Source organism: Parasteatoda tepidariorum, chromosome 10 (genome assembly GCF_982258835.1).
Source record: "Parasteatoda tepidariorum strain Cologne lab strain chromosome 10, Ptep-v5.0, whole genome shotgun sequence".
In the NCBI taxonomy this organism is placed as follows: domain Eukaryota; kingdom Metazoa; phylum Arthropoda; class Arachnida; order Araneae; family Theridiidae; genus Parasteatoda; species Parasteatoda tepidariorum.
Genome location: NC_141764.1, coordinates 82,539,713 through 82,553,185, shown reverse-complemented (window position 1 = coordinate 82,553,185; position 13,473 = coordinate 82,539,713). Strand labels below are relative to the sequence as shown.

General features: G+C 31.0%; 1 protein-coding gene across 2 annotated transcripts in view; it reads left to right on the top strand.

The window, feature by feature from the left end:
• Nucleotides 1-13,473, top strand: part of LOC107443034 (uncharacterized) — a 52,062-nt gene that overhangs the window by 18,525 nt on the left and 20,064 nt on the right. For both annotated transcript variants that reach the window (XM_016056777.5, XM_016056771.5), the window contains 3 exons: nucleotides 5,007-5,086; nucleotides 5,171-5,246; nucleotides 7,683-7,844. In XM_016056777.5, the coding sequence (XP_015912263.1) occupies nucleotides 5,007-5,086; nucleotides 5,171-5,246; nucleotides 7,683-7,844 (318 nt within the window). The remainder of the gene's footprint in view (nucleotides 1-5,006; nucleotides 5,087-5,170; nucleotides 5,247-7,682; nucleotides 7,845-13,473) is intronic.

Here is a 13,473-nt window from a genome sequence, read left to right as displayed (position 1 = left end):
TATATTTTGATCCACTGTAAAATGACAAGAATTAAGAGCTCTCTCATAATTGTTGAAGAATTCCTGAACATTTTCTTTATTAAAAGCTATAGCTCTTGCAAAGCTGGTGTTTTCCGGTTTACTTAAAGTAAGCTGTGGGTGACGCTTCGTAAAACCTTTAACCTAGTCAAATCCAGACGTTTTATTTTTGTCCCAGCTACTTGGAATTTTGGAGTTCAAACACTTTGCGTTATCATAGGAAAGTTTTCTAACTTGTCTGTAAGTTAGACTATAATTGAGAATTGAACATGTAATTATGTATTCACAAAGCAGGGTTTTTTGCTGGACATCAAAAACTTGTTGGCTTAAGTATTTAGAACTGTAGCATTTTGTGTTATTTGTACATTGTTTGGTTTCACCAACCAAACAATTATTTGACTTTCTTTTTTTTAATTTATAAAATAAAGCTAAAAAGTCTATTCCAAATAAGTCTGCTGCTGCTCTTAAACATGCACCATTTCTGACAGCTTCCATTGCTTTTTCAATGTTTTCTTCACCAACTTCTGGCTTAGTGTGCTTTTTTTTATATGTTCACAACATTTTTATAAATTGTAAGAAGGTAAAATAACAGGATTGAGAATTTTAATGTTACACCATAAACTTTTCAATTTTCTTAAAATTAAATTATTTTTATTCTAAATTAAATTTTCTTGAATATTTTTATAAAATTTTAAAATAATTATTTTATTGACACTTTTAATGAATTCTTTGTAAATAAATTCGATTTTCAACAACATAGCAACAAACTGAATCTTGGTTTTAAGCTTTTAAAAAAATTTCATATAATTGAAATTGAACAAACATGCTTCCTTGAACACATTCACATGTTTTTCAAAAAATTTAGAATAATGCCTTGCAGAAAAAGTTAAGTATTTTAAATGTAACAACCGTAATGAATGGGCTTTTTGCAGACTAATGACTTCTGCAAGATTACTTAACAAAAAAGTAATAAGCCTGGGGCACCTTTCAACACTGTTGAAATGTGCCCCCTAAGCTCTGTTGAAATCTGCCCCTGGTACAAACATTTTGGTTAAAGTATTATCAACCACTTTAGAAAAAGACTTTTTACTAATAAATAATACAGTTAGAAACTGAATTAAATAAACTAGCAGATGAATAAATATCACTTACCTTATTAAAAGATTACTAGTAGATAAACAGTTTTAAAATCAAAACTGCCTTTTTACTTTTGGAATGTTAAAACATGTTCCACAGAGTAACACAACAGTCGTAAAAAGAAAGTGCTTAAAACTAAATGTCAACAGTTATGTATAGTTAAAGCTTATTGTCTGGCATATTGGCGAATCATTAAGCAATATTAGAAGGCAGAAATTCTAGTTGTTGAAAGGTGCCCCATGTTGAAATGTACCCCCCTCTCCCCTATAGTTTGTGCATGCTACCACTTTTCATGCAGTAAAATTTCACTTAAATTTTTCCTCGGGTAGAACTTTTATTCTTGACCTTCTTTTTAAAATCTATATTTATACAATTTATCCGAATTTTAGAAACGTCAAAAAGTAATTAAAACTGAAATTGCAAATTTCTTTAATGCTTTAAAATTATTATTTTTTTTTACGTAACCAATTTCTTATTTCGATTTAAAAATTTTTTTAAATGAAAACTAATAAAAAATCATTATTACGAAATTCAGATATAAATATTGTTTAAATTATAACGTAAAACAATTATGTAGGTATTCAATTCTTACTAAGAGTAAAAAGCAGACACAAAAATGCTAAATTAAATAAACTTGCAATTATAAATTTTGAAAAAAATATATTTGAGCTATTCAATTTTATTTTAAAAAAAAAGTTAATAATTTAATATTCTAAATCAAACTACAGTTGCAAGACAGAGCAGAATGTATTTATAATTATTTAAACTCTAGTAAGTAGATTATTTTATATCTCAATAAAATTATTAACTGTCATAAAAACGTAATTTTTCTCCGGGTGGAATGACGTCCCTGCTCATTATATATTACTAAGTATATTTTTCTTTTTATTCATCTATTCATTTATTTCCTCATTTAATTTTTTAATTATTTCTTTGCGTTTAACTAATTATTCTGCGATAATTGTTCGATGGTTATTTACAAATGGACAAAAATCACATCTGCAAGCATAGCAATCGCATATAATTGCACTGTAGTTAGTAGTTACTTACATTAACAAAAAAAATTAATGAATAAAGCATTTATTTATCACGTTTTATGAGTATTTTAACTTGATTAAACACTAAAAAGAATTACTAATTTTACTAGTAAATGTTGGTTAATGATGGTACGAGAGATTTTTTAGGACTTTTAGATACTAAATAACAAAGGAAAAGAACGGAAATAAAGGCAGCTTAGTTAAAACACTCAGACTAATCTTAAATTATTAAAAAATCCAAACGTTTTGTCCATTGAGCGAAAGAAAGAAAATACATTTTAAAAAATATTCAATAAAACTGTTCTTAGCTTTGAAATGCATGATGCCTCATTTTTATTCAATGCATTTACCTATTGTAATAGGATTTCTGGCATATCTCTTTATTGAATTTTATAGTTCAAAGCGCTTTAGTTTCACTACCCATAGTCAGGGCTTACCCATAGTGCCCTCGCTTTCTTGAATAAATATAAACGTTGCCTAGCTTTTTTCCCCTTCTCCGATTTCGCCGTGTCTTTTATAATTTTCTTTCCCCACTGTAAAAACCTTGATGTAATTTGTGTGGAAATCATGTCGGAATCCCTTAACATCACACTTTCTACATCTAAACAGAAAGTGGATGTTTGAGAGTACAGTGACCTTTTTTTCCAATTCTCTGTTGCCATGGTTACCAAGACAGATGAAGGAATAAGGTGAGATATTTTTATGGATTGAAAAGTACAGATACTTTTTAAGTGGTTTTACTCGATGTGGACACGTTTTTACCATTCATCGTACGCCTGAATCTTCCACGAAGTAGCCGTTTTACTCTTTTACCGTAAAAATAAGAACATTTTTTAAGTTTTTTTTGTTTCAACTCCAAAGGGACAGATCTGGAAATATTTTCTCGTGAGATGTAACTTTTAGGAAATGAGAGTTTCTAATCTCTCTGGAGAGGTAAGAATCTATTTCGTGAAAAGTGCCTTGGTTGTAAAAAGTAATCATATATCAGCTTTTGTTTGAAAAAACGCTCGTAACTTCACCTACTTCTTGATGGAAGTTGAAGTTAGTTGAATTATGATGCTTTCAATTCAGGGTAAAGAAGGAAAAAAAAGTTTTAGAAGATAGTTTGGAGACCTTTTTTATACTCTTGTTTTTTATAGTTTATTTAAGCAGTTTAGAAAGAAAAAATCAATTCTGAAATTTGAAAAAAGAATCAATAAAATGTTGTTTTTTGATTTTAAAATATCTATACATATTTTAAAAATGTCAAAAAATTTCAATCCGTAGAAGATTATAGATAGGTTTGTGAAATATTATGTATAAAGACATTAAATCGATGGTAGAATTAATAGGGGGAAAAATAAACCTTCCTTCATGTCTTCTAAAGCTATATTTCAACGTTTTGAAACGAAATATGTTATTTTAAATCCGCATTTTAAGAATAATTATATTGGAATAATATACTTATTACAAATTATTTTACTATAATTTCATACTATAATTATATTCATGAAAATTGTCCGACTATCGAGAAAGTCTTCATTTCTTTTTCGCTTTAACAATAATAATTGAAAATATCGAGCGTGTGAGCTGTCAAAAGCATGAAAGCGTAAACATACAGTACTTGTTTACAACCCTAATGAAAATTCTTTTCTCGCATGGGCAGCAAATTTCTAAAACAAACTAAAATATACTTTGGGAAGGTTAAACGTGAGTAGTTCATTTCAACAAAGTGTTTCAGATTATGTTGTAATTTCACTTATGCAGGTTCAATAATAACAATTTGTTATTTTTATTCCTTAAAGAATTAGTATTGTTCGTCCTACGTATTTTGAATATAATTTTTAAAAAAAAACTTGCTAAAGGAGAAGAAGAAAGTATTGATGCGTACATTTTCATAAGGCGTCTAACTTTACTTTGTTAGAAAATCCATCCAAACGAAGAGGAGAAATTGTATAATTGAGTTAATATAACCCCAAATATTAATTTATTCTAATTAATTCAGCAATCTATTCAGTTTTTCTACCGCTTGTAATTTATTTTAATTTTAAAAATTTTATTTCATTAACTTATTATTAAATAAAAATTACAATTTTATATCGATGAAATAATTTTAAAGATTTTAATAATTGATTTAAATTCTTAAGATTTTACGCTAGAGCAAATGTCAAATGGGTTTAGCTTAGTAGAGATCAAAGCTAGCATATTATGTCAAGCAAACCCTATAAGATTGCATAGCAATCTTCGGGAGTTAAGAAGTAAACAGGAGGCGGAACCAACTGGTATTTATAGCATCGTATGGGACAAATTTATATGGTATCTGAAAAAGAGATACCATATGGGTTTTATAACGAAATTTATAACAGCCTATGCTATGGGATAAATTTACTTGGGGTAAATGGAGATAAAATAAGAAATTGTAGAAAAAATAATAAATATTGGCGATATCTAGATTATATTCTTTCCTCAGCAAAAGCACGTGTTTCTCCACTGCCAAAGATTCGTTTTTTTTTTTTTTTTTTTTTTTTTTTTTTTTTTTTTTTTTTTAAAGTCGTCGTGCTAACGATAATACGAAACTTAAAAATACTCCAGGGGAAATTTAAATCAAGATACCAATATTTTCACGAGCCCAATTATCTTCAAATTATTATTGAATAATGAAAAAAACAGTTAATTTTAATTCTTAGACACTTCGAAATTGTGAGTTATTCGACTACTTTTGCATAACTATGGTAATCCTTGTGTTGTTTCTCTAACAATTGTACATATTTTCATAAATTTGACCGTTATGCTTGTTTAAAATGTTGCCTTATAGTCTTTATTATTACATTTTAGTGAAAAGTGTATGGGAGGAATTGAAATGCCGCGGCAACCGTCCACCTTGCCTTCAAGAACACACAATGGTTTGTTGGAAGGTAAGTGCTCTACTTTTTTTCTGCTCTTCATCTTTAACTTTGCTTAGAGAAAATTAATCATATTATTCTTATTTTATTTTACAGAATAATATTTATGTTTTCGGTGGAGAAATCGGTTTTGCTTCCACTGGAGAAACGCCATTGTGGATTCTTGACCTTAGTACGTATCATCACATTATGTTTATGACTTCAGTTCAATTTGTATTTAATTCAATTTGCTTAAATATCGTTTTCATTAAGTACTAAGCATAAACTTCTTCAGAAGTTAATTTATATCTGGTTATACTAATGCTTGAGACAGAAAAATTTGTATCTCTTGAAATGAATTTAGGAATAAAAATGTATCCTCTTTTTTTTTTTCTTCTTTCCTTTTTTTCCTAAATTTTTATTAAAAAAATTATTAACTTAGATTTTGATTTTTATTCGCAGAAGCTAAAAAATACAGTTTCAACGCTGTAAAAAGTTTTAGTGTATCTTAACACCGAAAATGGGGGTAACTGCTTTACTTCAAAGTGGTGTTTCACTAAGCCTTCCACCACAAAAAAAGAAAGAATTTCTGGCATAGCGAAACACTAAGAATGTTCTTTTACTCTACTCTTGGTCTAAAGTAACTGTCACCATTTTTTGTATTCAGTAGCACTAAAATTTATAATTGCAGTAAGATATGATATACATAAGAGTCAAAAGAGTTAGTTTTACGAAACAATATAAAGTGAGAATCATTAATTTAGGATGCATTTATGCACTAATTCTTAAAATAGAACTAGTTTGTAAGTCAAACATACGCGTAGCACATAGAGAATATTAAGACTAATTCGAACTAGACTTAACAGAACTAAATCAGATAGAAATTATGCATTATACATTTAAATAGAAATATACATCAGATAGAAATTATGCATTCACATAGATTTCTTATTATACAAATAAAAACATACATTCAAATTTTAACGGCAAACTTTTGTTTCGTTTGATGTACAGCAGCGTAGAAAGCACGACAATCTCGCTCCAACTCATTCTCAGTTGCAAACAAACTATTGGCGATATAAAAAGTACGCCAACATTAGTGTTTCCGAAAGATAAAATAATTCAAGTATGATGTAAAAGTGCAAAGGGGGTTAAATGATGTAATTTAAATCGAAACGTTTTTAGTGGAATAAGCTTGCACTGAGCTTTCGCAGAATTTTCTTCAAGCCTTGTTTTCATGCTTTTTTCATTATTTTGTATTAAATATGGTCAAAATAAATCAAATATATTATGTTTAGCATTTCAATAAATTTTCGTTATAAAATAACCTCATTGGACAACGGTGTCCTTTTTTTTTTCCTTATAAGTTAAATGTTCCAAGCATTGCTAATTTAAAAACAATAATTTTTAAAATTTGCACTTATTTACTATTATTTAGATCTAAGAGAAACAGTAATTCATCATTGAAATTTCTTTAATTTACAAAATCAATTTTTGTTTAGTTTTTGAGTATGAATGAAAAACAATTTTTTTTCAAACTACTTTTTTTTATATTGTAATACAAATATAATTGGGTATAATATGAAAAAAACACAACTACTTCGATTTAGTAGGAACAACATATGACGCAATGCTAAACGAATGGAATTCAGTTGTTGTTTATTTAGTTATTGTTATTAGTAGTTGTTGTTATTTGTTTTAGTTGTTGTTGTTTATTTAATTGTATTTAGTTTCAATAACTTTTCTTTATAATGCAATAAAATCTGGCGAGCAGCTATTTAAACGATCGAACACTTCGTTTGTTCATTTGTGGCTTGAAGTTAGGCTCGCAGAAAATGCCGTTCATGGGTTAAATTTAGTAGGAACAACATAACCTGTGACGTAAGCTATATTATACCCAATTCCGAGAATTTAGCAGAATTTTTTTTTTTTTTTCTGGAACTATTAGGCTGTTTTTTATATTTAAAAAATACTAAAATATATTTTTACTTGTAATTGGTGCGTTATTCAACATCATATTCAGAGAAATATTACACCTCGGTTTTTACAATGAGGAAAACCGCTTTTAAAAATTTTTAAAAAAAGAAGATAAAACCTGTTCGAAAAATCTAAAACACGGCTGTTTCTAGTTTTTGAGTTGCTAAATTTCTCAGAATATAAATATCTTTTTTTTTTTATTTAGTTTTACCTTGAACACAATAATCACCTTGAACCTTGAACGTGCACGTAATACTTCAGAGAAATGCAGGTTTAATTATTGATTTCCTACTTTTCGAATAAAAGATTAAGTTTATGAACCCTATCATTAAGTTTGTCTTACATTGCAATCCATTCGCAACATTTTGGGCTTAACTAGATTAAATACTGTTTTAACAGCAATTAATAAAATAAAAAATTTCTTCAATTGATTTTATTTATTTTTTTCTTAACTGTACTGTTATATTGTTTAAATTTCATTTTCATTTTATCTTAGTTTTTTTGGGGGTATATTTACTTGCATTCATTTTGTATTTTTAATATTATGACATTTTTTAAATGCATCTTTAGAACCAATCGAAATTAAGCTTTGATACTTTTGACTATCTGCTGTTTTTGATTGTTAATAGTATTATTTTACTTTTTTATACAGATGCACAAACTTGGAGAAAGCATCACGTCCGTGGCTCATCTGTTCATCAACCGTCCGGGCGAAGAGGCCATTCAGCTATTATGTTCGATGGATTTATGCATGTGTTCGGCGGATATCAAGACTTGCGTGGCTCATCCTCTGAACTCTGGATATTCGATTTAGGTACAATTTTTTATCGATAGATCGCGTGACTTAAGTCTGTTGGTTATGACGCCTACTCAAGCAATTCAACGTAAATTGAATTTATTTCTGTTACTCATGTCCCCTAACAACTCAAATGTTTTCAATGCAAGTAACGTGACATTTTATATGACCCACATTTTATATATCTTTCAGCTAAATACTTGAAATTGAAAGGCAATTTAATTGAAAATTTTTCTAGAGAACGATTTTGGTAAAAAAAAACGCCACGATTTATTTCGAGGCATTAGATGTTTCGTGGAGCTGTACTGCCATCCAGTAGACATTTCTGAAATTTGTATAATACCTCTTTGGAAACCGTAGTAAAGCAAAGTATGATGTAAAACTGTAACCTTTGGAGAAAAAAAAGTGTAGCTTATCACTACATTACTCCGAACTCTTCAATGAACAACAATTAAATTTTCATTTTGTGACGTAGCTAACTGAGCTTAAAGCCGAACCATAAATATTTTCTTCATAAAAGCCACCACTTTATAATTTTATAACCGTCGTTGAACAGCCAACCCAATTTGATGGGTTTACGACTACTAATGTTCAACTCCGTAGCCTCGTAATTTTGAACCCAATTCAGAAGACAAGGGAACTCCTGGATCGAGTATTGGCAGAAATTTTGCCTTCGTGGAGGACTTTTTGATGGAGCTAACCCGCATTTGCGTTACATAGAGAAGAAGACCACAAAAACCTCCCACGATTAACCTGATGGCAAGGGGACTTTAACCCATGATCCTTCTACCACTGCGGATATTTCGCGTCAGCACTGTGGTCGGTGCAAGCCGGATGCGAAATTCGCATCGACTGGGATTCGAACCCGGTTCGCCTCATTTTAAGGCGACCGCTCTATCCCCTGTGCCATCGCGGCTCCCACCACTTTATAGAAACCGGTTTTTGTTTCCACCACTTTATAGAAACAAAAACCGATTCATACAAATAACTTAAATATTTAACAGACAAATAACTTAAAAATTTTAAAAGTTGTTAACTGCTTCCCTTGCCAATTTTTTTGATGGAAAAAAAATGCAAAAATCAACATATTTTTTGTATTTCATTAATAAATACAAGGAACTAAGCCAAAACATAATACACAGGCTCTAAGTTGAAATTTTTATTTTTTTATGTGTAAAAAAATTTTTAAATTACCATCAGCTTACTATCCCAAATTATCTCGTGCAAATGAAAGAAGTTAAATATTAGTCTTTGTATCTTCATAATCTGAAAAATCTTCTGCATTACTTTCACACTTTTGCTCGTGAACGCCATTTTCTTACTCTTTCTTCTGCATAAATTCATCAACCATTGTATATACAATTATACAAAACACGTCTGTAGTCCCACAGATAGCAAAACTCCCAAACAAATATTGGCTAACTTCCAATCACAACAGTTTATTATTATTTATTTATTTATTTTGCTTTTCTTCGGCCGAATAAAAACGTGATAATACAAAACATATTGACGAATTCTGCTATGCCCAAATTTACTCGGAATAGTAAATATTTGCAATATATATACATACCCGAGTTAACTATCAGGGAAAGGTTCAACTTTTTTAAAAATCGCCAATTTAGCGACATTTTTCCACCTAGATAAAAAGTATCAAAATCACTGTCTTATTCTCAGTTTTTGCAAATTTTTATGAGCCCAGGTAATGCAGCATTTCAGTAAGCTTTTAAATATTAAAAAATTAGACCACAAAAGCTTTTCATTTTCACAAAACTGGGGCTTTTCTCCATATCGACGTTTTGCGCCATTTTCAAACTAAGTGTAGACAGCGCTGATTTTAGCGACATTTTCAAACTTAACCTAAGAGGCATGAATAACAGTTGCAAACTCACAGCAGTTATAAAAATAGCATATTATTCGCAAAAAAGCATCTTTTCATAATACGACGGAGCCTCTGAGAAACAGCTTTAAAAAAATTAATAAAAGTGGATAAATAATATTTAATTGCTGCCATCACAAAATTGTCTGTAAATTCATCGCTTGTTTTCTAAATATAGTTAAAATTTAAACAAGCTCTCTAAGGACGTGCAGTTGCTGCCTGTGTTGATGGCAAGGAAGCTGCATATTTGGAGATTAATGAAATGCCGTTATCGTATAATGATTTTTATATTACATTGCATTGTGCCCACAATAGCGCAGATTCGTTCGCATCCTGGTCATGGTACCTGCTGGAGAGTTGCTGTTTTACTGCCTGGGTTAATGACTAGGAAACTGCATAGTTGGAGGTTAATAAAAGGCCGTGTCGCATCGATTTCAGGCTACATTTACTACTTGATGAATGTGCTCAGTTTCACACATGTAAATAGACTAACGAGACAAATTTTCATCTCAAAGAAAGATTCTCTTTTTTATTGAAAAGAAAGCATCAATGCTTGCACCATTATATTTCAGATAGACACTGGAATTAAAGGAAAGTTATCAGGATCGGAGCAGATGTCTCCTCTTCACGTATTATATATATCTGCTCCTAAATATATCTGCTTTCTACATGCTTAAAGGAATGACTAAATCCGATTTATTAGTATTGCATAATGCATTGGTATTGCAAGTCGAGTAGGAGACATCGATCGCTTACAACGAACTTTAACTTTTTTTCCTTACAAATTACATACTTGACGACCTAAAAACTGTTCAAATTTTTCTTTCTTTTTCTTTCTTTACCTGAAAAAAAATTCCCCAAACCATCATAAGGTTTTAGAAGCAACCAGATACTAAGTGTGCTTGGTTTCTTGTGGTAGTAAATGATTAAAGGGGTGTTAGCGATTTTGCATTGATGTACACTGAGTTGACAAAAGTCATGGTATACCTCTTAATATCGTGTCGGTTCTCCTCTAGCTCTACGTTGTGCATCAACTCAATGTGGCATGGACTCAACAAGCAGAAGTATTTAGCCTTGCAGCCTCAATAAATGTCTATATTTGAGAAAATGTCACAAGTGGAGCACTTTGTGCTAGAGCTGCCTTCTGGATTATAGCCCATAAATGTTCAATGCAAACAATTAAACCCCGGTGACATGGCTCATTGTTATCCATAAAAATTCTATCGTTGTTTGGATACATGAATGCCTACAAGTGGTCTCCAAGTAGCTGAACATAACCATTTCTAGTCAATGATCAGTGCAATCGGATCATAGGACTTAGTACATGCTATAAAAAAGCTTCTCATATCATTATGAAGACAGCAACAGATTGCACTGTGCCTTGATGGGTCCATGGCTTCGTGGAGTCTGCGCCACACTCGAACTTTCCCATCATCTCTGACCAACTGAAATCGTTCTTCATCTGACCAAGCTACTTGCTCTTTACTCTTGATTTTGTAAATCTAGGAATGTTGAGTTCTCTTACGATTTCCGAAATGGAATGTCTAATGCGTCTAGCTCCAACTACCATTCCACACTTAAAGTCTGTCAATTCTCATTCTTGGGTGAATAAAACTTGAACACAAATAACATCCTATCTGTGCTTTACCCATATATGCATTTTGTACGCGATACTACTGCCATCTGTTTATTTGCATATTGTTATCCTATGACTTTTGTCACCTGAATACATATTAACTTTTATTTTTTCGTGCTTTTAAGGGTTTTTTTCCCATTGTTTTGTGCCCCTGTTTAAGTATTTGTTCTTAACTGATATACTGCAAATTGTTGCTTTGAAGAATCTGGAATTTTTTTTTCAGAACTTTGGTATGATCCCGATTACTCAGAGTAAACCTTCCGTACTCTTGAAATCCGTTTCTGAAATTATGCTAAGACAAATTCAGCTTGCCTTTAAAAAAAGACGCTGCTTCATACGGTTTCTAAATCTAAAAAAAAATCGACGTACTAAGCAATATTCTTCGCTCATATTGAAGAAAATTGGAACAAACGTTGGCTAGTTTTCCTTTATTCTTCCATATATTTCCTTCCATTAAACCACAACTCAATATATATCTTCCTCTTCTAAACGTGGAAGGTGAGAATAGAAAACAGGAAGCGTCAGATATCCGCCCAGGGAGCTGATCCCGTTTGACTGATGAATCCGGTATGATCGGAAAGTGTCTCATTCGATTTAAACCCAATATTCCCTACGTGTGTAGTAGTTTTTTTTTTTCCAGGTTAGGGGGGAGAGGAGTTAAGAGTCTTGGAGTCCTTCAAACTCCAAGACTCTTAACTCCTCGTTTCATGAATAAGTCACAAATCGTCATTCGAAACTCGTGAGTGACGCGTGTTCGGTTTTGACTCACTCCTGGAAGGGGGGAAAAACGGGAAAGAAAAATCATTACAGTGTTTTTTCTCCTCCCCAAGAAACTGGATGAAGAGACAATTTGAATGACGATTTGAAAGGTAGTGTTCGTCAGCTTAACGAGCACGTTCGGTGAGCGTGGTTATTACCTCGTTTTCCAGCTCCTTAGGGGTGTGTTTTCTTAAATGGTAAATCGTGCCACTCTGCTTCCCGAAAACGGGAGTTTTATGATTCCTTTGGTTTTTTCATGTTCCTTCCGTTTTTGTTACTGGTTACCGATTCGAAAATTGAAAAAAGTGTTAGGATTCTTAAAACTATTAAGATTGTGAGTTTTTTAATAAATCTCGTTGGGTTTTAATTAAATTTTCTCATTTTTGTTTTTAACTTTCTTGAGAACTTTAAAGTTTTATCTTTTATGTATTACTTCTGTTTACCTTACGAAAGGCGTTTATATTTCGATTACAAAGATCTTTCTTTTTTTCTTCCTTAGTTAAGAAAATAAATTTCTAAATTTCTTTTTCTCCTCAAAAGGGTGTTTCAGGGAAGTTTTTTTTTTTTTTCGCATTTTATTTTTATATTCAGATTTGTTCTGTCTTTGGATTTTTCCTCTGTAAATAAATATGGTACTAACAGTTCCAAAAGGTTCTGATTTCTGTCTTCTTGATATTTTATTTTGTATCAGACCTAGTTTTCAGTGCCATTTAATTGACTTACTTTAAGTATAGATTATTTTATTTTGTTTCACAGCCGATTCGTATTAGAATTTGAGGCTATCAATATTTAATTCTGAAGCCGTATGATTTAAACCCAACTCCGAAGACAAAAAAAAGCTCCCAAATCCTTCACGGAGAACTTTTTATATAAAACTAACCTACATTTGCACTACGAGGAAAGGAAAACCACCCATCCTGCCTTGGGTACGTTTTTTACGTTTTAGCCATTAAACTGTACATTCAATCCAATTATTATCAAAAACGACTTGAAATAAAAGCAGTACTATTAAATGGATTTAATCTTTGATTTTCCTTAACCTTATAAGTTTTTTTTTTCTTCTAATTAATCAACTCTAAAGTCTATTTAAGAAGCTCAGCCGGCGGCACTCTTTCAGTATGAAAAATAAGAGGTTAACTATAAAAACAACTTTCTTGTCTACTAAGGGTTCTTTCTATTGAAGCAGCTAAGAAAAATGTTTCAGAGCTTAAGAGAAACTTCTGCTTTGTATCGAACTTAAATTTTCCCTTTACAGAGATTTACCTTCGTTTATGTACAGATTGGTCTCACGATCCCGAAGTACTCTACTAATCTTCTCACCGTTTCTTTATTTTGCGTCAAACATAGTTTATAACTCTTGTGTTTTTACTTTGAAT